Here is a 26,418-nt window from a genome sequence, read left to right as displayed (position 1 = left end):
TTATAAATATATCAGAGGGATTAATATTAGGAAGGGAGAGGAATTATTTAAGCTTAGTACCAATGTAGACACAAGAACAAATGGATATAAACTGGACACTAGGAAGTTTAGACTTGAAATTAGACGAAGGTTTCTAACCATTAGAGGAGTGAAGTTCTGGAACAGCCTTCCAAGGGGAGCAGTGGGGGCAAAAGACATATCTGGCTTTAAGACTAAGCTTGATAAGTTTATGGAAGGGATGGTATGATGGGATAGCTTAATTTTGGCAATTGATCTTTGATTATCAGCAGGTAAGTATGCCCAGTGGTCTGTGATGGGATGTTAGATGGGATGGGATCTGAGTTACTGCAGAGAATTCTTTCCTGAGTGCTGGCTGGTGAGTCTTGCCCACATGCTCAGGGTTTAGCTGATTGCCATATTTGGGGTCGGGAAGGAATTTTCCTCCGGGGCAGATTGGCAGAGGCCTGGAGGTTTTTCGCCTTCCTCTGCAGCATGGGGCATGGGTCACTTGCTGGTGGATTCTCTGCAGCTTGAGGTCTTCAAACCACAATTTGAAGACTTCAATAACTCAGACATAGGTTAGGGGTTTGTTAAAGAAGTGGATGGGTAGGATTCTGTGGCCTACTTTGTGCAGGAGGTCAGACTAGATGATCATATTGGTCCCTTCTGACCCTAAAGTCTATGAGTCTATAATATATAACTAAACTATTGTTGTATGTAAAGTAAATAAGATTTTTAAAATGTTTTAAGAAGCTTCATTGAAAATTAAATTAAATGCAGAGCCCCCCAGACCAGTGGCCAGGACCCAGGCAGTGTGAGGATCACTGAAAATCAGGCCGCATGCCGCCTTCAGCACATGTGCCATAGGTTGCCTACCCCTGTTATAACCCAAACTACCATTTTACTGCATCACTCCTTTGCAAGACCTGTGTTGTAGCAACCTTTCCTCAACAGAAGACTATCAAGGATATCACATGAGTTCAGTAGGGATAAGGGGGAACTGGAGAAAATGAAAGCTAAACATGCTACCTCAGTTTATGCTTGCAGCACCTAGGTGTCCAAGTCCCTGAACTATTTATCCCCTTGAATTATCAGGCCAGACTCAGAGTGAAAAACTTAGTGTAGCAATTGTTTGAAAGTATATTTTAAAAATCACTTCAACTATTAGTATGAATCCACAGCTGACACATCATATTACACAGAATGTTGGTACAATTTCAACATAGTCTGCAACCCTTTCCAATCTTGGATACAAATTGACACTAATAGCTTTTTTGAAGCCTGCTTCCAACTGAAGCAATACAGTATTTAACCTGCATATTTCTAATGATATTTGCAATAATCTTGCAAATAGTTCTTACGTGTATCTTCCTCCAACCTAAAGTAAACTGAGCTAACCCTCAACTGTTTGAGGGTGGAGTGGCTATCATCTGTTTAGTGTAATTGTATATGAATTAGTTCACATCTCTGCACAGGTAAAAGGTAGCTACTGGGTGCAGGGCCACAGAAAGGGTAAAAAGTGACAAACTTTATCCTCATGATGCGATAATCAATCTGACAAATCTTGCAGATGCCTTGAACCAATTCTGCACTGATCTACATGGTGATGTTGATAACCAGTCTACAAAGCCTTAAAAGGAGAACTAGGATGAGAGATACTGTTTTTTGGGTTAGAGTCAATGCGGTTTTTGTGAAGGGAAATTATACCTCAATCTGTTAGAATTCTTTGAGAGTGTCAGCAAGTATATGGACATGAGTGATCCGGCAGATATAGTGTACTTGGACTTTCAGAAAGCTTTTGACAAAGTTTCTCACCAAAGGCTCTTAAGCAAAGTAAGCAGTCATGGGATGAGAGAAGGTCCTCTCATGGATCTGGTTAAAACAAAGGATAGGAATAAATGGTTTGTTTTTGCAGTGGTGATAGGTAAACAGCAGGGTCCCCCAAAGATCTGTACTGGGACATATGCTGTTCAGAATATTCATAAATTATCTGGAAAAAGGGGAAGGCAGAGCTAGCAGATGATACAAAATAACTTAAGATAGTTATGTTCAAAGCTGACTGCAAAGAACTACAAAGGGATCTCACAAAACTGGGTGACTGGGCAATGAAATTTTTATGTTGATAAATGCAAAATGATGTACATTGGAAAACATCCCAACGATACATATAAAGTGATGGGGTCTAAATTAGCTGTTATCATTCAAAAAACTCTTGGACTCATTGTAGATAGTTCTCTGAAAACACCTGCACAGTATGCAGTGGCAGTCAAAAAACCTAACAATATAGCAACCATTAAAAAAGGAATAGAAATATATGCCACTGTATAAATCCATGGTCTATTCATACCTTTAATACTGTGTGCATATCTGGTCCCCCATCTCAAAAGATGTATTAATTGGAAAAGGCACAGAGAAGGGCAACAAAATTAGAGATATGGAACAGCATCCATATGAGGAGAGTTTGAAAAAAAAAAAAATGGGATTGGTCATCTTAGAAAAGAGACTACCTAAAGGGGGAAGGATACAACAGAGGTCTATTAAACCATGACTGGTATGGAGAAAGTGAACAGGGAAATGTTATTTACCTCTTCACATAACGCAAGAACTAGGTGTCACCCAATGAAATTTAATAGGCAGCAGATTTAATAAAAGCATAAGGAGATACTGCAAACAATGCACAGTCAACCTGTGGAACTCTTTGCCAGAGGATGTTATGAAGGCCAAAAGTATAACTTAGGTTCAAAAAAGAATTAGACAAGTTCATGGAGGATACATCCGTCAATGTCTATTAACCAAGATAGTCAGGATGCAACCCCATGGTCTGTCTCCCTAGACCAGTGATGGCCAGGAGCTAGGAGTAGATGACAGGGTGAATTACTCGATAATTGCCCTCAAACATTGGCACTGACTTCAGGCTGAAACCTATTTTGTGTTCACACAAACATACACTTTTAAAGCCTATTTGAGAGAGATCAACACTCAATTCAGTTTTACTCAAACTTGTTTTGTTATCAAGTCTGCATAGATGCATAGATCTGTTGTCTCTAGCACTTTCTTATCAGTGGGCTGATGTCCAACCTGCACCAGCCAAAGTAGTTTTGCTGGTCATTATAACTATCACTAAAGCTTAAAGATCTTTTCTTCTTCTTCTTCTTCTGTAAGTTAAAGAGGGGCTTCCTGGCTGACTTTTAACACTCCTTGACGCTCAGTATTGAGTGATGCTGGAAAACTGCCTAGAGCAGGGTGGTCCCCCGCTCCTGCCCTGAAGGGCTTAAAACAGCCCAGGAGAGGGCTGTAGATGGGGCAAGAAGCCTGGGCTGATTGGGGAAAGTAGGCTTATCTGGGGCCATGCCCCAATCAGGCCCAGCTGGCCCCTGTAAGAGGCTGGGAGCCAGAAGCCTAGTCAGTCTCCCTCTGGCTGTAGAAGGAGAAGGGCCTGGCTGCAGGGAGCTAGAGACTGGGTACTTGAGTGAAGCAGGGCAGGGGAAAGGCAGAGGAGCTGGGGAGCTCCAGCCTGGAAAGCCCCAGGCTGTGGCCTAGCACAAGGTCAACAGGTACTGGGGGTTGCAGAGGGCAGCCCTGGGGTAGGTCAAAGCAGCAGGTCCAAACCCAACCTTGCCAATGATGAGTAGGCTGGTACTGCAGTCTGCCCCAGGGCACAGGGGCTAGACCATGACTGGCAGTACTCATATACTGAGGTGAGGTGAGGATAGTGGGTGGGGGTTCGCTTGGGAGGGGGAGACCCTGAAGTTAAAAGAGGTTACTGCCAGGGGGCGGCACCCCAGGTAAAAGGGCATCAAGTCCAGGGAGGGATACGGCCACAGGACAGGCGGATCACCGGACAGCAGAGGGCGCTCCTGGCTGGAAAAAGAGCTAATTCCCAGAAGGCGCTGCAGGGGTGAGTCTGCATGTCTACACTACCCTTCTTTTATATAGTGGTTTATATCCCAGCATTTCAAAGTACTTTTCAAAAGTTAAGCAAGTTTTGTTTTGTATTTTCTTTTAATAAACACAGAGAAATGGAGCCACTGAAAATTTAGGTGATTTGTCCAAGGTCACACCAAGTTATTTACAGAATCAGGATTATTACCCTGGCCTCTAGACTTCAGGCCTTAATTAAACAAATTGACCATGCTATTTCCTTGATAGATAAGTACTTCCTCACATAAGCCATCTCACTGAGAGACTACTGTATGTGCAGCAGATTGGGGTAGAGCATGGAAGATAAGAATCTGACTTGCAAGATACACAAGTAAATGGAAAAACTGAAATAATACCAGGTATGAGAAAATGTTCCATTAAAATTAAATTGGGTAACAAAATGCTCTTAAAACATTTCAGTACAAAAAGCCTATTCATAATATATAACATGAAGCTTGATAATGTTAAGAACAAAAACACTTACTAGCTGTCCATAACGTACAGTTGCAACTGCCTTTGAGGGGAAGTTTCTGCTGTTACTGAAGCATAACCCTCCAGTCTGAAAAGATAAAATTAAGACCAATTCCAGTTAAATTTTTATCACACATACATACACATACAAAAAACCCACTTTACAACATAATTTCACTTACCAAAATATTTGGGTCCGAACAGTCACAAGACTCGCTTATATTGATGAATGTTTGTTCACATCTTATACACCTATGAATCGCACACACATGAATATATAAACATGAAGAAAACACTTAAAATAGCATTAACTATAAGACTTTTATAATGTTAAGCAAGGTATTCTCTTCAAACATTAGATTAGAACAAGTTTGTTCTTTTACGGAGAGTGTAACGTGTAGCAAGAACCACAAAAGATGAATATGATATGTTGGGGAAGAATCAGCACAGCTTTTGTAAAGAGAAATCATGCCTCACCCATCTATTAGAATTATTTGAGGGGATCAACAAGCATATGGACAAGAGTGATCCAGTGGATATAGTTTACTTGGACTTTCAGAAAGCCTTTGACCAGGTCCCTCACCAAAGGCTCTTAAGCAAAGTAAGCAGACATGAGATAAAAGGGAAGGTCCTCTCATGGATCAGTAAGTAGTTGAAGTAGGAAACAAAGTGTAGGAATAAATGGTCCAATTTCATAATGGAAAATGGTAAATAGCAGGGATCTGTATTGGGACCAGTGCTGTTCAACATATTCATAAATGATATGGAAAAAGGAGTAAAACAGTTGTCTGGGTATACTGAAAAGAGGACAGGAGACACCTGATATGGGTTTTAATCAGGCTGCAACTTTATTATATAGATGTCTGGGACTACCCAGCAGAAACTGTACAGTGGAGGCAAATTCATGCTGCTTCAAATCATTACCCAGGGCTTCCATCAACCCCATTTCATTTTCCACCTACGTGCTCCCAGCCAACCCATGGCTCGGACCTTACCATCCACCCCCCTCGTAGTATGATTAAGGTAGACTATAAGAATGAGGGGGAGGGGGAGCATGGTTGGTTCCCTGCTGTACTAATCATAGGAGACTCCAACTCCTTTCCCCTGTTCTGTTCCTTTATCCTGCACCTTCTTTTAAGTCCTTTACCAGGTCATTTATCTGATCATTTGATGCCTTCCCTATGGAGTACCTGCACTGGACATCTGCCTCACACTTACAAAATAAGTTGTGACATATGGCCTACCACCTTTTCTTCTTACCAGAAAAGGTCCTCCCTTACACCTGCTGTGGGGAAGGTTGGAGGAAAAAACACCCATTCCACTGAAGCCAATCTGGTGCAGGAAAAATTCCTTTCCAGCTCCGCTTAAAAAGGAGTGACTAGCACAATGCCCACAGCAGGTCCTAACCCCATGGGATATTTGCCATCTCTAGGGGAAGGAGGGTGGGTGCTGCCTTGTCTGCTGCATGGAAAAAGGGGCTTCCAATACCTACCTTTATTAGCCATCAGACCTGACATTCCTGGGGCGTGAGTCAACACGGCAAAACTGACCACCGTTCATATTTTGCTGCAGTTTCCAACCTCATCCCCCGCCCCAGCCATAAAGCACAGCTGCCTTCCCTTGGCAAGCCCAGACAACATTCCCCCTCCTTTAGGAGTGGCGCAGTCAGTGGCAAAATTTGCAGACAATATAAAATTACTCAAGATAGTTTAGTCCAGTAGCTTTCAAATTTTTTTTCTGGGAACCCATCTGAAGAAAATTATTGATGCCCGCAACCCAACAGTGCTGGGGATGAGGGATTTGGGAGAGGCTCAGGGCTGGGGCAAAGGCTTGGGGTGCAAGGGTGAGGGCTGCGGGTTGGTGCTGGGAATTAGACGTTCAGGGTGTGGAGGGGGCTTTGGGCTGAGGCAGGGTGTTGGGTGCAGGAGGGGGTCAGGGCTCTGGGGAAGGGCCAGGGATGGGGAGCTTGGGATGAAGGAGGTGGTCAAGGCTCTGGGATGAGGGCACAGGCTCTGGGGTGGTGCTGGGGGGGTCAGGGTGCAGGTAGGGGTTCTGGGTTTGGGGGGGGGGGGCTCAGGGCTGGGGCAGGGATTAGGGCCCGTGGCTCCCAGTCAGTGGTGCAGAGGCAGGCTTCCCGCCTGTCCCAGCACCAGAGACCATGCTGCACCCTGGAAGCAGTCAGCAACAGGTCTGGCTCCTAGGTGGAGGCACACAAGCAGCTTTGCACAACTCTCGCCCACAGGCACCATGCTCCTCTATCACAGCTCCCATTGGCCACTTTCTGGCCAATGGGAATGCAGAGCGGGTGCTCGAGGTGGGGGGGCAGCAGGCAGAGCCCTGTGGCCACCCTGCCTACAAGCCAGACCCACTGCTGGCCGCTTCCAGGGCGCAGCATGGTGTTAGAGAATGTAGACACTAGCCTGTCTTAGCTGGGCAGCACTGCTGATGGGTCTTTTAATGTCCTGGTTGGTGGCGCTGACCAGAGGAAGGCAACTCAGTGCCTTACATGCTGTGACCCAGTACTGGATTGCGACCCATGGTTTCAAAAACACTGGTTTAGTCAAAAGCCAGTCATGAAGAAATACAAAGGGATCTCACAAAACTGGGTGATTGGGCAACAAAATGCCTGATTAAATTAATTGTTGGTAAGTGCCGTTTAATGCATACTAGAAAAAAATCCTAAACTATACATAGAAAATGGATGGGTTCTAAATTAGCTGCTACCACTCAAAGATCTTGCAGTCAGCTGTAAATAGTTCTCTGAAAACATCCACTCAATGAGCAGTGGCAGTCAAAAAAAAAAAAAAAAAAAAAACCTAACAATGTTAGGAACCATTAGGAGAGGGATAGATAATAAAACAGAAAATACTATAATGCAATTATATAAATTCATGGTATGCCCACATCTTGAATACTGCATGCGGATTTGGTCACCCATCTCAAAAAAGATATATTGGAAGAGGTACAGAGAAGGGCAACAAAAATGGGTAGGGGTATGGAACAGACTGCATATGAGGAGAGATTAAGAAAAGACTAAGGCTATTAACCCTAGAAGAGAGACCAACTTCTATTGGTGAGAAAGACAAGCTTACACAGAGCTCTCCTTCAGCTCTGTGTAAGCTTGAAAGCTTGTCTTTCTCACCAATAGAAGTTGATCCAACAAAAGATATTGCCTCACTCATCATTCTCTCTAATATCCTGGAACAAACAGAGCTACAACACTGCAGGTCCATCAATTGCTATTAGCCAAGATGGTCAGAAACACAACCCCATGCTCTGGTTGTTCCTAAATCTAGGACTGATAGAAGCTCAGAGTAGATGACAGCGAATGGATCACTCAACAATTGTCCTATTCTCTTCATTCTCTCTGAAGCATCTAGCACTTGTCACAGTTGGAAGACAGGATACTGGGCTAAATGGACCATTGGTCTAATCCAGTATGGCTATTCTTATGTTCAAAACTTCAAATTAAGTCCTGGGATCACATTTCAGCTCAAGTACACAGAGGTTTTTTTCCCTTCTGTGTTCATAACACAATGTTTATTAGAGGCCTGAGACTAATAGGAGCTGGACAAAAATTAGTTTTACCAGCTCATTTCCACTATTATTCAATTAGCAACAAATAAAGCAGTACATATTAATATAAGAACACGTTGTTCCTACTCTACCATCAGTCAGAAGAAAGACTGGAGTTGCAAATTTAGGATACTGGCCCTCAGGGCCGGTGCAACCATTTAGGCAAACTAGGCGGCCACCTAGGGCGCCTAATGATTGGGGGCGCCTAAAAGTCTCCTGAGGCAAGTAGATGGAGTGGAGGTGAGCTGGGGGGGGCGCATGGGGAGGGCTGCCTGCAGTAACAGGGGGCGAGGGAGGCGCACAACGGAACAGCTCCCCGCCCCAGCTCACCTCCACTCTGCCTCCTCCACTGAACGCACAGCCCCCATTCTAAGTCTCCTCCAATCGGCGCCGCACGCCTGGGCGGGGAGGACAATTAGAGCGGTGCCAGTGTGCTCAGTGGAGGAGGCGGAGCCGAGGTGAGCTGGATGGGGGAAAACCCAGGCAGGGTTAGCTGCCGTGGCGGTGGGGAGTCTCCCCATGTCATGGTATCTTTCCCCAATCTGAACCTTAGAGTCCAAAAGTTGGGGTACCAGCATGAATTCCTCTAAGCTTAATTACCTGCTTAGATCTGATAAGCTACCACCAATCAGGAATTCCAGTGCCTGATACACTCTGGTCCCCCCAAAACCTTCCCTGGGGACCCCCAAGACCCAGACCCCCTGGATCTTAACACAAGGAAAGTAAACCCCTTTCCTTACCATTGCCTCTCCCAGACCTCCCCTCCCTGGGTTACCCTGGAAGATTACCGTGATTCCAACCCCTTGAATCTTAAAACAAAGGGATTCCCCCTTCTCCCCTCCCTTCCCCTTCCCTGTTAAGTACAGACTCAATTCCCTTGAGCCTCAACAAGGGGAAAAAATCAAACAGGTCTTAAAAACAAAACTTTTAATAAAAAAAAAAAGAAAGAGAAAGGTAAAAGTTCTCTGTAATTTAGATGGTAAAAGTTACAGGGTCTGTCAGCTTATAGAAACTGGAGAAAAAGCCTCCTCCAGCAGAAATACAATTTAAAATACTTCCAGTCAAATACACATTTGCAAATACAGAAAACAATCAAAAGACTATAACCCCCTTTCTTACTAAATACTCACTATTCTGAATATATAAGAGACTGTAGCAGGGAGATTGGCAAGAAACCTGGTTGCACGTCTAGTCCCTTCCAGGACCCAGAGAGAACAAAGCCAAACCCAAAAAACACAAAGGCTTCCATTCACCGAGATTTGAAAGTATCTTGTCTCCTGATTGATTCCCTGGTCAGGTGTTCGGTTCCCTGTTTGTTAACCCTTTACAGGTAAGAGAGACATTAACCCTTAATTATCTGTTTATGACACCCCAGGCAAGGTCAGCTGCTGTGGCCGGGGAGGTCAGGTCTCCCCAGTCAGGGTTAGTTGCCATGGGGGGATGGGGAAGAGTCTCCCCAGGCAGGGTTAGTTGCAGTGGGGGGACGCGGTGGAGAGGGGTTAGCTGTCGTGGTGGTGGTGGGGGATAGCTGCTGCTGGGGGAGAGGGGCTCCCCGGGTAGGGGGCTGAGTTAGCTGCCGAGGGGGGGCGGGGTTAGCTTAGCAACCTCTACTCCTGCTGACTTGAACATGAGTTGAAACCTCTTGTCTTACTGCTATTTAGATTGCCACAAAGCAATAGGGACATCTATAGTATATGCACGAGAGAATGCCTTAATTAACTAGAAGTATTCATGTTTTATTCAACAGATAGTTTGTTCCCGGGGAGCGTTCCATTTAAATCACATCATCATCAGGACCCATACAAAGCAGATCTGAATACATAAATTTAGAAGAAGCAAGAATACTTACCTATCTCCCAAGACATTTGAAGCAGAGAATGATGGTTCATTTGCATCACAGCGTATACACAATGCTTCATTCAACAACTTGCCATTAACATCTCTTTCCACTAAGGGGGGAAGAAATGTAAATGTGAACAACAACATGCTATAGAGTATTTTGCATAGGTCATAAAGCTGATTACAAACATAATGCTTTAAAAGAACATATCTAGGAAAATCTGGCTCAGACATTAATACAAAATCAGTCTGCATTTTCTAAAACTCCTGAGTCACAACTGACAAATATCCTGTGTAAGTAATACATACACCCTAGTAGTTTTAATTATAAGCTAGGGGCAAAAATGAAGCAAGTTTCTCTGCACTTGTGTTAAAGAGGAATTTATATTCAAAACAACAGGATATTTGTAAGTAAATTGCAAAATTTTGGCATAAGTAGTAATTCTTTTTGAACAGCAGTAATTTAATCATGATTTTTATGGGACAAGATGCTTAAATTTCAAAAATTAAGCTTTTTCTAAAGCAACTAATAAAACCACAGATTAACAGTGTTAAAGAACTAAATTACAGATGCTGTGCAAAGATGATGCACATGTGAATATATCACAAACGCAAGTTTTTTTTTTTCCTCCAAAGCTCTTTGGGATTGTTTGTTTTTGTTTTTTTTTTAAATACTTTAGACTATTTGCTATGGGGATAAGAAGTGTATTTTATAACTCTCATGATGCTTAAAGGGAGATGTTTCAGCTTAAAAACATTCTGATTCTTAAACTGGTATTCTTTTTCTAACGTTAAATGACAGTTGGATGTATCTTAAAGTCACCCTCGGTCACATTTTTTAAGACTTAAAGCAATGATCAGGAAGAATGAACCTAGTACAAAGACATCTGGTTTCTGTTTGTTTGTAAACATTTTGGATAACCAATAGTAAACATTTCTACAGCAAGTTCCTGAGCCTGTATGAAGCCAGAAAGCAAGCTATGAGATGAGGATAACATTGTATCTTGTATTGCTCTTATTTTCAGAGTAAGATGAATAATAATCTGGCTTCTCTACATCCAAAAGGGTTTGAAATGGGAGACATATGATTCCGTTACAATAATTCCTGTTAAGAGTTTTTTCAGAACTGTGCTACCTTGCAGCAATGAGAAAGATCTTAAATACACCAAATTGACAGAAGCCTTTTATGCTTCAAGCAGGTCTATAAAAATCAGGATATACAGAGATCATTCTACGCTTGCCAGGAGTAAGCAGAAGGGGTCCGGTAAGAATAATCTGTCTTTTTTTTTTTGCTACTTTCAAATGCAAGGAATTATGGCTAGAGGACACAGTTTTGTCTGCTACAGGTTTGTGAGGTGGGGGTGGGGGGAAGATGGGTTTAAAAAACAAGAATACTTTTTTACATTAGAACTATAAACATCAATACTTTGATAACTTTGGCTTGCTGTGGTAATACACAATGCTGTTTTGATAAACTCAGATATTTAAGAACATAATTTCATATTGCTTATAGATTACTTACCTAAAATTTCATTAATGGCGCATTTACATTTTCCTTCTGTAGTTAAGCCTTTAGGACAAGTAATACAACTCCACCCATCTTCAGTAACGCCACTCTAAAGTTTAAAATATTTGTAAAATCCTTCATAAAAGTTCTCTAAAACTGAAATACATTATTTAAAATAGAAATTATTCAGGTATTCTAAAATGCATAACATTCACAAAGCTGCCTGAAGAACATACTAAAGACCGTAGCAAGGAGAACCATCAATATATTCAGTGGGGCTTCATTCAGACTTAAAGATCTGACTGATCTTTTCAGAGGTTTGGGGTCACAATACAGTACCTAGTTAGAGTATAAGAGGATTTTTTAGTTGCTTTTAAAAAAAAAAACAAAAACAAAAAACTATTAGTTGAAATCCATTTATGCCATCTTGGAACTAAACTGTTTAAAAGTGCTTGTTTTACAACAGAAATGGAGTAACATCTAACAACATCAAAAAAAAATGTTATGGATTTTGACAACTTATCATCAATGCAGAAGTGACTATAGGTAGGGCCCTACCAAATTCGTGGTCCATTTTGGTCAATTTCACAGTCACTGGACTTTAAAAATAATAAATTTCAGCTATTTAAATGTGAAATTTCACAATGGTATAATTGTTGTTACTTCTGCACTGCTGCTGGCAGAAGAGCGGCAGCTGTTAGCCAGGCACCCAGTTCTGAGGGCAGCACCCTGCCAGCAGCAGTGCAGAAGTAAGGTTGGCAATACCATACCTCTTTCTTCTGGGCTGCTGCCTTCAGAACTGGGGGGTTGGTGAGTAGTGACTGCTGACTTAAGGCCCAGCTCTTCATACAGCAGCACAGAAGGATGGCAATACTATACCATGCCACCCTTACTTCTGTGCTGCTGCTGGCGGTGGCTCTGCTTTCAGAGCTGAGCTCCTGGCCAGCAGCCACTGCTCTCCAGCTGCACAGCTCTGAAGGCAGCATAGAAGTAAGTGTGGCAATACCATGACCCTCCCCCCCATAGGCTTCCAACCAAATACTAAAAAATAGGCAAGAAAAAAGAAGCAAAACAACTGAGCCCAGGGACTTCATAAAGGAGTAGTCTTTATGTAGAGAGAGAGCCTGAGGGCTTGTCTACACTACAGAGTTGCAGCGCTGGTGAGGGGGTTACAGCGCTGCAACTTAGGATGTGTACACACCTGCACGGCACTACCAGCGCTGCAACTCCCTGTTTGCAGCGCTGGTCGTACACCCGGTCGAGCCTCAGGTGTAGAGGATCCAGCGCTGGATCACCAGCGCTGGTCATCAGGTGTAGACACTCACCAGCGTTTTTGTTGACCTCCATGGCATAAGCAGGTATCCCAGCATACCTGAAGAAGCCTCTCTGGTAATCAGGCAAACTCCACTGCCCTGTGCTCACCTGACCCCTCCTTTAAATGCCCCGGGAAATTTAAAAATACCCTTCCTGTTTGCTCAGCCAGGTGTGGAGTGCAATTAATCTATCAATCACTCAGCGACCATGCCTCCACACACCAAACGAGCCCCAGCATGGACCAATGCAGAGCTGCAGGACCTCATTAGTGTTTGGGGAGAGGAGGCTGTGCAAACACAGCTGTGCTCCAGAAGGAGAAATTATGATACGTATGGGCAGATAGCACAGTCCTTGATGAGAAGGGGCCATGAACGGGACGCCTTGCAGTGCAGGGTAAAAATTAAAGAGCTGAGGAGTGCTTACTGCAAAGCCCGTGAGGGAAATCGCCGCTCAGGAGCTGCCCCCACAACCTGCCGCTTTTACAAGGAGCTGGATGCCATACTTGGGTGTGATCCCACTGCGAATCCTAGGAGCACGATGGAGAGTTCAGAGCAGGGAGCAGTGGGGGATGTTGTAGAGGACGGAGACAGTGAGGCTATTGGCGTGGAGGGAGACACCCTGGAGTCCCAGGACACATGCAGCCAGGATCTCTTCTCAAGCCCGGAGAAGGCTAGCCAGTCGCAGCAGCTGGAAGCTGATGTTGAGGAGGAAGCTGAGGATTGTGCTCGGGGTGAGTAGATTTCTATGTTTTGGGAGAGGAGGATTTTGGTTATGGCTGCCTGCATGCATGCCTAAACGTGGAATAGCCCATTGATTTGATCTATCACGTCTCTGTAATCTGCCTCGGTAATCTCTTGAAATGTTTCTGCAAGAGCGTTTGCAATTTGCTTTCTCAAATTGATCGGGAGAGCCACCGTGGTCCCTGTCCCGGTCAGGCTAACTCGTCCGATCCACTGTGCAGCGAGGGGTGGGAGGACCATGGCTGCACACAGACAAGCTGCATGGGGGCCAGGGCGGTATCCACATTCCTGTAGAAGACCCTCCCTCTCTTCCCAGGTAACACGCAGCAGTGATATGTCTGGCAGTAGGAAACCCTGTTGAGAGTTTAGGGGTAATTGAGTGCAGGGCGCCAGATTCGCGGTTCCCCAGCCCATGACGCTCTGTTTCCCCCCCACCCCTTTCCCAGCACGTAGGCAGCCCCGCGGTGTGCTCCCGTGTTTCCCACCCCCCCTCCCAGCACGTAGGCAGCCACGCGGTGTGCTCCGGTGTTCCCCGGCACCCCCTCCAAGCAGGTATCCTTCCCCGCGTTGTGCTCTGGTGTTCCCCGACCCCCCCCCTCCAAGCAGGCATCCAGCCCCGCGGTGTGCTCTGGTGTTCCCCGACCCCCCTCTCCAAGCAAGCACCCAGCCCCGCAGTGTGCTCCGTGTTCCCCGGCCCCCCCTCCAAGCAGGCACACAGCCCCGCGGTGTGCTCTGCTGTTCCCCGACCCCCCTCCAAGCAGGTATCCTTCCCCGCGTTGTGCTCTGGTGTTCCCCGACCCCCCCCCTCCAAGCAGGCCTCCAGCCCCGCGGTGTGCTCTGGTGTTTCCCGACCCCCCCTCCAAGCAGGCCTCCAGCCCCGCGGTGTGCTCCGGTGTACCCCGGCCCCCCATCTAAGCAGGCATCCAGCACCGCGTTCCCCCCCTCCCCACCGTCAGGATGGCGTGAACGCGGACCAAAGAAACCCCCACCCCAAGCAGCTAGCTCACCACCTTCCTATTCACTACTGTCCCTTCTTCAGGACACCAGCTACCCCCTGTACCCATTGCTGATAAACCCCAGTGACCCAGTGGTCAATTCCCACTACCAAGGGGAAATCGGGGCAAAACCACTCACCCCATTTCTCGCCATGACTTAGCTTGCCTGCCCTCTCTGTGTTATGTGAGGTATGTGAGAAGGATGCTACCAAAAGTCTCAAAAGTCCTTCAAACTGTGATAATAAACAATGATGCCTTTGTGTATTACATGGTTCTATCTCTGTTTTCTAGGGACCTTGACTACTGCAGCCATATTACCGGCCTCACGTAGGTTGCAGGACTTGAGACGGAATCCTAGGAAATCAAAAGAGGAATTGATCAAGTCTGTTATGATCCACTACAACAGAGAAAGTAGGAATACAGAGGAATGGAGAGAGAAGACGTATGAATGGAGAAGCAGTGTACATGAATGGAGGCAAACAGAAAGCAGGAGAAAGGAATTGTCTGCCAAAAAAACCACAAAGCAGATGATAAGCCTCCTATCTCGCCAAACTGAGTCTTTAGAGTCTCTTGTAGCCATGCAGACAAATTTGTACCGTGGTAACCCACAGCCCTCCCAAAGACCTCTTCCTTGTTCCCCAGTCTTTCCACAAAACAGCTTTCTCCAGCAGCCAGTTCCATATTATCCCCAGCTGCCCCCAACACCTATAAGATCACCTACCAGCCCTGATAACTATAATTCTTACCCTGTTCACTCCACCCCCACTGTTCTGCAGCATAGTACTGCTGAAGTGCAGCAGACAGGGAATATTGATCAAAATAGGACATATTAAAACCTGTAAATGTACAGTCCACCATCCCTACCCCCTTGCCTGTTATGTACTGTTTGTTGAATAAAGTTTTTTCTTTCTATTTCTTTCATTACATTTTATTGTTGCTGGAAGTGGGAAATATTACACAGCAAGGTAAAGCAAAGCACATCAAATGCATCAAACAGTACTGTTGGCTCTCAGCATCAAATTGCTCCCTTAAAGCATCCCTAATCCTTGAAGCCCTTTCCTGGGCCTCCCTATTAGCCCTGCTCTCTGGCTGAGCAAACTCATCCTCCAGGCGTCGAACCTCGGAGGTCCATTCCTCACTGAATCTTTCACCCTTCCCTTCACAAATATTATGGAGGGTGCAGCACGCAGATATAACTGCGGTGATGCTGCTTTCCATCAAATCTAGCTTCCCATAAAGACAGCGCCAGCGAGCTTTCAAACGGCCAAAAGCACACTCCACAGTCATTCTGCACCGGCTCAGCCTGTAGTTGAACCGGTCCTTGCTCCTGTCAAGCTTCCCTGTATATGGTTTCATGAGCCATGGCATTAAGGGGTGAGCGGGGTCTCCAAGGATCACAGTGGGCATTTCGACGTCCCCTACTGTGATCTTGCGGTCTGGGAAAAAAGTCCCGGCCCTCAGCCTCCTGAACAGGGCACTGTTCCGAAATATGCGTGCATCGTGCACCTTTCCAGGCCATCCTGAGTAAATGTCAGTGAAACGCCCATGGTGATCCACAAGCGCTTGCAGAACCACGGAGAAATACCCCTTGCGATTAACATACTCTGATGCCAGGTGGGGTGGTGACAGAATAGGAATATGAGTCCCATCTATTGCCCCTCCACAGTTAGGGAACCCCATTTCTGCAAAGCCATCTACAATGTCCTGCACGTTCCCAAGAGTCACGGTTCTTCTTAGCAGGGTGCGATTAATGGCCCTGCAAACTTGCATCAACACCATTCCAACGGTAGACTTTCCCACTCCAAACTGGTTCGCCACCGATCTGAAGCAGTCTGGAGTTGCCAGCTTCCAGATTGCAATAGCCACCCGCTTCTCCACAGGCAGGGCAGCTCTAAATCTCGTGTCCCTGCGCCGCAGGGTAGGGGCGAGCTCAGCACACAGTGCCATGAAAGTGGCTTTTCTCATCCGAAAGTTCTGCAGCCACTGCTCGTCATCCCAGGATTGCAGGACGATTTGATCCCACCACTGAGTGCTGGTTTCCCGAGCCCAAACGCGCCGGTCCACGGAGCTGAGCACGTCTGTTACTGCCACAAGCAATGTACTGTCTTCACAGTGAGGCGATTCAATATCATCGTCTGACTCCTCACTCTCACTGTCGCTCTCATTTTGCAGCTGAAGGAATAGCTCCACTGCCAAGCACGATGTGCTGGCAACATTCATCAATAAGGTCGTCAGCTGCTCAGGATCCATTTATTAAAAAAAACGCAGAAAAAGCGCTGTACAATCACAATGCTGCCACACTGCTCCGAATGTGTACCAAAGCACCACGGGGTGTTGGAACAGGAACAGGAAGCGGAAAGACAATCACACTTCCTTTCCCTTCCCACAAGCCACAGCGCCGATATGTGACGAGGTGGTCTGTGGGATAGCCGCCCACAATGCACCACTCCCAACAGCGCTGCAGTGTGGCCACATTTAACACCACTTGCAGCGCTGGTTGCTGTAAGTGTGGCCACTCTGCAGCGCTGGCCCTATACAGCTGTACTAACACACCAGCGCTGCAAAATTGTAGATGTAGACAAACCCTAAGTGACTGATAGCTAGGTCTACACTGCACACCTTACCCTGCTGCTGTAAGGTATGCAGTGTAGCTGCTCTCCTGCCAAAAAAATAAAACCACACTCCGCCCCCACAAGGGATGGTAACTTTGTTGTCAGCAGAGCATCTTGCACTGTCCACAATGGTGCTTTTTGTCTGTAAAACTTTTGTCTGTTGTGGTGTGTTCCCCCCCTTCCCCCAACCCCTGACCAACAAAAGTTTTATCGATGAAAGTGCGGTGTAGCCATAAAGATAAGAATATAACATAAATGGAAGAAAGCGAGGACTAATAAGAGATAAAACCAATATTTAGAATACCCTTAAGTTGTTTGCTCACTCATGACATTTTATAGATGTTTTTTTTTCTTGAATCATGCTTAAATTGGTCAGCTTTTAAACAACCTGTGTGTTCTACAACTTGTTTGATTAGAAAAGTATTTGGTTGTATGAGAGTGAGCAAACCAAGAAGTTATTCTAGGCAGATTTACACTTGCCTATCGACTTATTTACATTCGTTATTACTGTTTATTTCATTATCCTTATTCTAGCCTCACTGAAAATTTCTTGGCAATAGCTCACTTTTGCAAACAAAAAATTTACAGCCTTTAAAGTCAAATTTTCCCACAAAAACTGAACATTTTTTTCCATCTTGCATTCAAAGGAAGCTCCCCACATTTGTCATAGACAGCTAAAACTGTTGTAAGATGAATTACAAGCTTCATAAATGGCACTTTTACCTATACCTGAATACAAATTTTGAATAGTTCTAAATAAAAAATACAGCTGATAAAACAGTAAATTAAACTTTTTTGTAATTTTTTTAATCGAAGCATGAAGACCTATAAAACTGCAAAAATGTATCATCACATCACAACATGTAAAGCTTATACCTACCATATTCTCTGGGCATTTTTCACAAATAACAGAAGGTCCACCATTATTAGAAACCATCTTGAATCCTGGTAGACATGCACACGAAATACCTAAAAAGTAAATGTTTTGTTTTTCACCTCAATTTATACAAATAAAAAAACCAACTCTATTGTAGAGCAATGGCTGCAGCTCTTAAATGAAGACTCTCAATTTCCTGCTTAAACAAGTACGATGTTTGAATAAGAACCACAGTAAAAACATTCCTTTTAGAATGTTCATGCTAGAGTTTACTTTTTACCCTTCAAAAGTAGAATTACTCTGATAGAGTAAATAACCAAGGAAAACTGTCTTTTTTTGTGTGCAAAGAGCTTCAAAGTTATTGTATAAGCTATTTTAAATTCAATACTTTTAATACTTTTTCCTTTATTCAAACATGAATAGTAAAATAACCTATACTATTCCATGGACTTGATGCTGTGAAGTGTGTAGTGCTTGCAACTTCCACTGGTTTCAGCTGTGAAAGTTCAGGGCACACCACGCCATACAGGAATGGGCCACTAATTGTTTACATTTTTTGCTATTTCTATTACAAAACAAAAGCTGAAGAAGCCTTTATTGGATGCTCCTCAGAGCAGACTGTTCATAGCAGGGGCTCACAGCTCTGCAGTGGCTGCACAGGGTGACCATATGTCATGGTTTTATAGGGACAGTCCTGATTTTTTAGGTCTTTTTCTTATATAGGCTCCTATTACCCCCCACCCCGTCTCAATTTTTCACACTTGCTGTCTGGTCACCCTAAGTGGCTGCCCAGTTAGTGAGGGAGGCGACAGGTAGCTGGTTTTTTGCCCCCAGCTGCAAAGGTGATGAGTGAGGCACCCTGGGGCACTGCAGTGCCAGTGGGTGCGTGGTGCAGGCTGTGGTCTTTTAAAACTGAGCTGCTTCTCCAGACCTCAGGCTTTATCTCCAGCAGCTTACATTCCCACCCGAAGGGGAAGGAGACAGGAAAACCAACACTCGTAAGTGGCTGCCCGGTGGTGGGGGACAGGCAGTCCATATGTGCCTACCTTTAAGATACAGGCACAGTACAGTATTTGCTTTTTTCTTTTAGTCTCTGCTGCTGCCTGACTGGTTACTTCCAATTCCCCATACTGTCCAGTTGACCATTTAGTCAGTAACTGTGATGTTCATATATTTGAGACTTTACTGTACTAGACCTATCTGATCAAGTAAATGTTTGTAGAAATTTACAAACGTCAAAGACCCAGAAATACTTATAAACATTATCATATATCAGCCACGCATTGTGGAAAGAGTTTTTAATCAAGGTTATTAACTCTTCAGTTAATGAGCAGCACATTCACGCATATTTAACACACACAAAAAAAAAGACTAAGGGCTTGTCTACACTGGCAATTTACAGCACTGCAACTTTCTAACTCAAGGGGCATGAAAAAACACCCCCCTGAGAGCAGCAAGTTTCAGCGCTGTAAAGTGCCAGTATAGACCATGCTCCCAGCGCTGGTAGCTACAGCCTTCGTGGAAGTGGGGTTTTTTTACAGCACTGTGCCGCAACCACCCAAGCCACATTAAAGCACAGCACTGCGACTGTAGACTAGCCCAAATAAACATTGTTCTCTCATTTCTAGGCTGTGGCTTGGGGCAACTGTTACATGAAATGAAAAAGCTGATCATGTCAGAATGACATTCAGCGGGTCAAAATGATATATATATTTTAACCTTTCTCTGCCTCATATCTGTCCAAGATTCACACAAGCCGAGGAGACTGAATTTCTACCTCAGCAGTCTTATTGTAGTAGAACTAGTCAATAAAAACAAGACCTTCATTTCAGGTTTAATCTTATTCTTAAAAACAAACCCCAAACCACCAACAAACTAACCACTACAGAAATGAGAAATTTGTCTTGCAAAGTTTCCACAAGGTGAAGTTGTTGCCCTGGGATGGTGAACGTACTGCAAATTCAACCCACCTATGCTATTCTGAAAAAAACCCAGAAAGTCTCAGGACAAATTCTCTACATCACCACTTCCCCCTGGCAGCATCAGTACCCCACTAGCCACGTTTGATCACTGGAGACATGCCAGCATTTCGCAGGTAGTTCACGTGCAAAGAGCGAACATTCCGGTTTCTGACATGCAAAAGATGAATTAAAACAAACGCTTCAGTGTCGTAAGAGCCAAAGGTTGAACAACCCCCCGGTCTGTCCCTGATTGGGGTGACGCACCGCTCAGCTCCCAGGGGCTACCACAACCACGGCTCTAAAGGGACTTTGTGAACGCAGCCCGCAGGCAGGCGCGGGCCGTAACACGGCGCAGCCCCCTCAGCCCAGGGGCTCTGCCAGCCCGCGACGGAGCGGAGCCTCCCAGAACAGCTCCCCACCCCCAGAGCCTAGTCAGAGAGGGCGGGGGACAAGTTAGGCTCCTTGCACACCCCACCCCGCCCGCTAGGAGGCAGGACTCCCCCGGCCCGCATCGCGGCTGGGCCCCTCGCTCGCTCTCACCCCAGGCGCTCCGCTCCTGGTGTGGCCCGCACTGGCCGCACGCCAGGCTGGCGATATCGAAGTAACGGGCACCGCCGCAGTCCTGCGGCTGGCGCAGAGGCAGGGAGAAGCTCTGCCCAGCCGAGAATCGCACGCTGAGCACCAGGAGCAGAGCAGCGGTGCCACAGCGCCCCATCGTCGCCATGGCTACTCAGCTCCCAGCAACCTCCCGCCCCCGCCCCCGCGATGATTGGCTAGCCCCGCCTCCCCGACGAATAAAGAACAGGCCCGGCTACGGCTAGCCAGAGGGGCCGAAACAGTTCACGGCGGGTTTTTCTTCTTAGGAATTGCAGGGAGCTGCACGTGGGAGGAAAGGGTGGGCCGGTGGCCGTGGGACTCCTCCTCCGACCTGTGCTACAGCGGAACTTCAGGCTTAGAGAAGCACAATATGGTGTGAGGGAGAAAAAAATTACAACAGGCTGTCAGTTAATTTAGAGAATGGGTGAGTGTGGCAGAAAGAGGGAGACCTTAAGAACGGCCAGATCAAGGGTCCATCCAGCCCAGTATCCTGTTTTCTGGCTGGCCAGTGCCAGGTGCTCTAGCGGAAATGAACAGAACAGGTAATCATCCAGTGATCCATCCCCTGTCACCCATTCCAACCTTCTGGCAAACAGAGGCAAGGCACACCATGCAGCCATCCTGGCTAGTAGCCAGTGGTCCTGATGGAAAGTATCTAGTTGTTTTTGAGCCCTGTTTTCACAACATCCTCTGGCAAGGAGTGCCACAGGTTGAGTGAAGAAATATTTCTTTTTGTTTGTTTAAAACCTGTTGCTTATTCATTTCATTTAGTGACCGCTAGTTCTTGTGTTACGAGAAGGAGTAAATAACCCTTCCTTATTTACTTTCTCCATATCAGTCATGATTGTATAGATCTCTATTATATCCCCCTTAATCACCTCTTTTCCAAGCTGAAAAGTCCCAGTCTCATTAATCTCTCTGCATACAGAAACCGTTCATACCCCTAATTGTTTTTATTGCCCTTTTCTGAACCTTTTCCAATTCCAATATATCTTTTTTGAGATGTGGTGACATCTGCACATAGTATTGAAGATGTGTCATACCATGGATTTATATAGAGGCAAAATTATATTTTCTGTCTTATTATCTATCCCTTTCTCAATGATTCTCAACATTCTGTTTACTTTTTTGACTGCCACTGCACATTGAGTGGATGTTTTCAGAGAAGTAACCACAATGACTCAAAGATCTCTTTCTTGAGTGGTAACAGCTAATTTAGATCCCATCATTTTATATGTATAGTTGTGATTATATTTTCCAACATCCATTACTTTACATTTATCAACATTGAATTTCATCTGCCATTTTGTTGCCCAGTCACCCAATTTTGAGAGACCCTTTTGTAGCTCTTCGCAGTCTGCTTTGGACTTAACTATCTTGAGTAGTTTTGTATCATCTGCAAAATTTGGCACTTCACTGTTTAGCCCTTTTTCCAGATCATGTATGAATATGTTGAATAGGACTGGTCCCAGTACAGACCCCTGGAGGACACCACTATTTACCTCTCTCCATTCTGAAAACTGACCATTTATTCCTATCCTTTGTTAACTATCTTTTAACCAGTTACTGATCCATGAGCAGACCTTCCCTCTTATCCCATGATAGCTTACTTTGCTTAAGAGCCTTTGGTGAGGGACCTTGTCAAAGGCTTTCTGAAAATCTAAGAACACTATATCCACTGGATCCCCCGTGACACTCCCCTCAACTACGTTATTCACGTAGCTGGAGCTGCGTGACTTAGGTCGACTTAGTCCCATAGTGTAGACCTGCCATTTCATATATAGTGCCACTCCCTCACCAGCATGACCTGTTCTCTCTTTTCGATATATTTTGTACCCTGGTATTACTGTGTCCCATTGATTATCCTTATTCCACCAAGTTTCTGTGATGCCTGTTATATTCCCGCCATTGGTGAGTGCAGGGAAGTTGGGGAAAGGATGCCCCCCTGCACTCACCTGCAGTGGGAAGCGGAGTGACGTGGCCCCAGACTGCTCTGCTTTCCTTGCCCCAGCCGTGTCGCTGATGGGCAGCTGGGGAAAGGTCCTGCACTCACCTGCAGCGGGCAGCAGCACCATGACAGGGAGCAGGTGGAGTGGAGCTGGCTGGAACTAGGCTGCTCCGCTTCCCGCTGCCAGTGAGTGCGGGGAGGTTGGAGACAGGATGCCATCCGCACTCACTGGCAGTGGGAAGCAGAGTGAAACGGCCCCAGCCCACTCCACTCTGCCACCTCCCAGCCACGGTGCTCTGCTTCCTGCCACAGGTGAGTGCAGGGAGGTTGGGGAAAGGACACCCCGTGTATTCATGTGCGGCGGGAAGTGGAGTGCTGCAGCTGGGAGCTGGCGGAGTGGAGCGGGCTGGGGCCGGGCTGCTCCACTTCCGTCGCTTGTCCCCCTTCTCCATATGCTTGTTGACCCCTTCAAAGAATTGTAGTTGATTGGTGAGGCATGATTTCCCTTTACAAAAACCATGTTGATTCTTCCCCAACAAATTATATTCATCTGTGTGTCTGACAATGTTGTTCTTTACCATAGTTTCAAGCAGTTTGCCCAGTACTGTAATTGCCAGGATCACCTCTGAAGCCCTTTTAAAAATTGGCATCACATTGCCTATCCTCCAGTCATTTGATACAGAAACTGATTTAAATGATAGGTTACAGACTACAGTTAGTAATTCTGCAGTTTCACATTTGAGTTCCTTCAGAACTCTTGGGTAAATACCATCTGGTCCTGGTGACTTATTACACTTTAATTTATCAATTAGTTCCAAAACCTCCTCAAATTACACCTCAATTTGGGACAGTTCCTCAGATTTGTCACCTAAAAATAATGTCTCAGGTTTTGGAATCTCCATCACATCCTGAGCTGTGAAGATTAATGCTGTGATAAATGAAGTGGGGACGGGGGGGATAGTAGCTCCCTTTTATGGACACTCAGCCAGCCAGTTAGCAATAAAGTCCCTCTTGGTGGCTTTTCTCTGCTTGCTTTACCTGTAAAGGGCTAAAAAAGTCCCCCAGGTAAAGGAATGGGAGTGGGCACCTGACCAAAAGGGCCAATGGAAGGGCTGGAACTTTTCAAAACTGGGGAAAAAAGCTTTCCCTTTGTTTGTTCTCTGGAGAGCGGAGACACAGAGCAACAATACTGTAAGCAGCTTTAAAACCAGGTATGAAAAACTATCAATTCATACCTCAAACCTACTTATCTAAAACCTCAGATATGTAAGTAAATCAGGGAATGTCTAAAAAAAATGTGATTAGGGTTATTTCTTTTATTGGCTTGTGAACTCCTCTGTGCTAACCCCAAATGCTTTTCTTTTGCTTGTAACCTTTAAGCTAAATCTCAAAAGAGGTATCTTGATGCTTAATTTTTGTAATAGGCTTTTTGCTAGATTTTAAAAGAAACAAAGTTCCAAATGTATTTCCCTTCTTTTTGTTTTTAATAAAATTTACCTTTTTAAAAAACAGGATTGAATTTTTGTGTCCCTAAGAGGTTTGTGCATATGTTTAATTAGCCGATGACAACAGCTGATTTCCTTTGTTTTTTTTCCTCAGCTCTTCTCCAGAAGGGGGGTGTGAAAGGGCTTGAGAGTACCCCATAGGAAGGAATTCCCAAGTGTTCCTTTCTGGGCTCTCAAAAGTGTGGATGATTGCACTTAGGTGGTGGGGGAAGGATAGCTCAGTGGTTTAAGCATTGGCCTGCTAAACCCAGGATTGTGAGCTCAGTTCTTGAGGGGGCCATTTAGGGAAGTGGGGATTGGTCCTGCTTTGAGCAGGGGGTTGGACTAGATGATCTCCTGAGGTCCCTTCCAACCCTAATAACCTATGATTCTACTCATCCAAGGTCAGAGAAAAGCTGTGACCTCGGAAGATTAATACCACCCTGGAGTGACTAGTATTCATTTTAAAAATCCTTGCAAGCCCCCACCTTCTGCACTTGAAGTGCCAGAGTGGGGAAATTAGCCTTGACAGATGCAAAGAATTCATTTAGTTTCTCTGCAATGGCCTTATCATCCTTGAGTGCTCCTTTAGCATCTTGATTGTCCAGTGGCCTCACTGGTTGTTGTACTTAAAAAAAAAATTGCTATTACTTTTTGAGACTTTGGCTAGCTGTTCTTCAAATTCTTTTTTGGCCTTCCTAATTATATTTTACACTTCATTTGCCGGAGTTTATGCTCCTTTCTATTTTTCTCACTAGGATATAACTTCCACTTTTTAAAGAATGCCTTTTTACCTCTCACTACTTCTTTTACTTTGTTGTTTAGCCAGAGTGGCACTTTTTTGGTTCTCTTACTATGTTTTTTAATTTGGAGTATACATTTAAGGTGAGCCTCTATTATGGTAGCTTTAAAAAGTTTCCAAGCAGCTTGTAGAGATTTCACTTTTGGCACTGTACCTTTTTAATTTCTGTTTCACTAACTTCCTCATTTTTGTGTAGTCTCTCTTTCTGAAATTAAATGATACCGTGTTGGGCTGCTGTGTTGTTTTCCCTGCCACAGGGATGTTACATTTAATTATATTATGGTCACTATTATTAAGCGGCCCAACTATATTCAGCTGTTGGACCAGATCTTGTGCTCCACTTAGAACTAAATCAAAAATTGCCTCTCCTCTTGTGGGTTCCAGGACTAGCTGCTCCAAGAAGCTGTCATTTAAGGTGTCAAGAAACTTTATTTCTGCATCCTGTCCTGAGGTGACATGTACCCAGTCAATATGGGGACAATTGAAATCTCTCTTTATTGAGGTTTTTTATTTTAATAGCCTCTCTAATCTCCCTGAGCATTTCACAGTCACTATCACCATCCTGGCCAGGTGATTGGTAATATATTTCTACTGCTATATTCTTATTATTCAAGCATGGAATTACTATCCAGAGAGATTCTATGGTACGGTTTGATTCATTTAAGATTTTTACTTCATTTGACTCTATGCCTTCTTTCACATATAGTGCCACTCCCCCACCAACATGACCAGTTCAGTCATTCCTATATATTTTGTACTCCGGTATTACTGTGTCCCATTGATTAAATGCGAGGGAGGGAGGGAGGAATAGGATGAGAAATAAGGAAGAAAAAAGATTAATAGGCCGAGAGAAAGAGGGAGAAAAGGAACAAAGAAAGGGGAATATAAGAACAGCATAAAATATAAGGTCAGAGAACCCAGTAAGAGGAGGTTGTATAGACCAAGGCAGAGGCAGGAGAAATAAACTTGGCTCAAAATAAATTTTTTTTTTTAATTTTTTTGTTTTTGTCTGGAAAGCAAAGGTAAAATAAGAAGCAGCAAGCAGAAAACAGTAAAGGGGACACAACTCTAGATACCTTCCTCTCTCAGCTCACCTTTGACTGTATCCTGCTTTACTTTTTATTTGGAAAGGTGGGCAGAGTTATGGTGCAGAAGAAAAGTGGCTGGATGAGAAGGTAGAAGAGAGAGAGGGTAATTTCTTCTCCCTTTTCCCCAGCTACCAAAACCTACTTGTATCCCTCATGCTTCTCTAAACCCTACCAAAACTTCTGTACACTAGATGTCTTCATTATTATTCCTGACCATCCTTTTCCTGACACAAAATTACATAACATTTTATTATCTTGTGTGCTATTATTGCTTGGAAACCATATTTATCACACCAGTTGCTTCCTAGCAGTTCCCAACTGGATACACATTTCAGCAGTAACAATGACTCTCTTAAAGGTCTAGTTACCTGGTGACAGAGACTTTTATCTTCCTGTGCCAGTAATATTTCTCCTGGAGACAGGAAAGAGGCCCAGCTGTCATATAAACTCAGTCTGCCTACATGTTTTGTTCCACCAACTATCTTGTATCTTGTCCCCATGCAGCATGACTAGAAAGCTGGAGAACCCCTTCCAGAAAAACTGGCACCTATTTCCAAACCAAAATTGAAGATAGTTGTTACTCAGATGGAGAGCAGAATCCTGACTTAATGCTCTCTCCTAATGCCCAGTCTCTAAGGCCTGGTCTACACTGCTAAGTTTTTTCACCAAAAGGCAACTTTTGGCAA

The 26,418-nt window shown here is 44.8% G+C and overlaps 1 protein-coding gene across 6 annotated transcripts in view; it reads right to left on the bottom strand.

Annotated features, from left to right (window-relative positions):
* TMEM67 (transmembrane protein 67) overlaps positions 1 to 26,418 on the bottom strand; it is a 66,063-nt gene that overhangs the window by 35,009 nt on the left and 4,636 nt on the right. For 5 of the 6 annotated variants that reach the window (XM_030553467.1, XM_030553464.1, XM_030553466.1 and 2 more), the window contains exons 3-7: positions 17,856 to 17,944; positions 11,330 to 11,423; positions 9,818 to 9,917; positions 4,575 to 4,644; positions 4,406 to 4,480 (exon numbers count right to left, since the gene is read on the bottom strand). In XM_030553467.1, coding sequence (XP_030409327.1) covers positions 4,406 to 4,480; positions 4,575 to 4,644; positions 9,818 to 9,917; positions 11,330 to 11,423; positions 17,856 to 17,912 — 396 coding nt within the window. In that variant the 5' untranslated portion in view covers positions 17,913 to 17,944. Of the gene's footprint in view, positions 1 to 4,405; positions 4,481 to 4,574; positions 4,645 to 9,817; positions 9,918 to 11,329; positions 11,424 to 17,855; positions 17,945 to 20,353; positions 20,559 to 26,418 lie in introns of those variants that run through there. The other variant, XM_030553463.1, reaches the window with a different exon arrangement.

This window comes from Gopherus evgoodei, chromosome 2 (assembly GCF_007399415.2).
Source record: "Gopherus evgoodei ecotype Sinaloan lineage chromosome 2, rGopEvg1_v1.p, whole genome shotgun sequence".
Taxonomy (NCBI): Eukaryota; Metazoa; Chordata; order Testudines; family Testudinidae; genus Gopherus; species Gopherus evgoodei.
The sequence above is the reverse complement of the archived record's forward strand: the minus strand, read 5'-3'. Positions and strand labels throughout refer to the sequence as shown.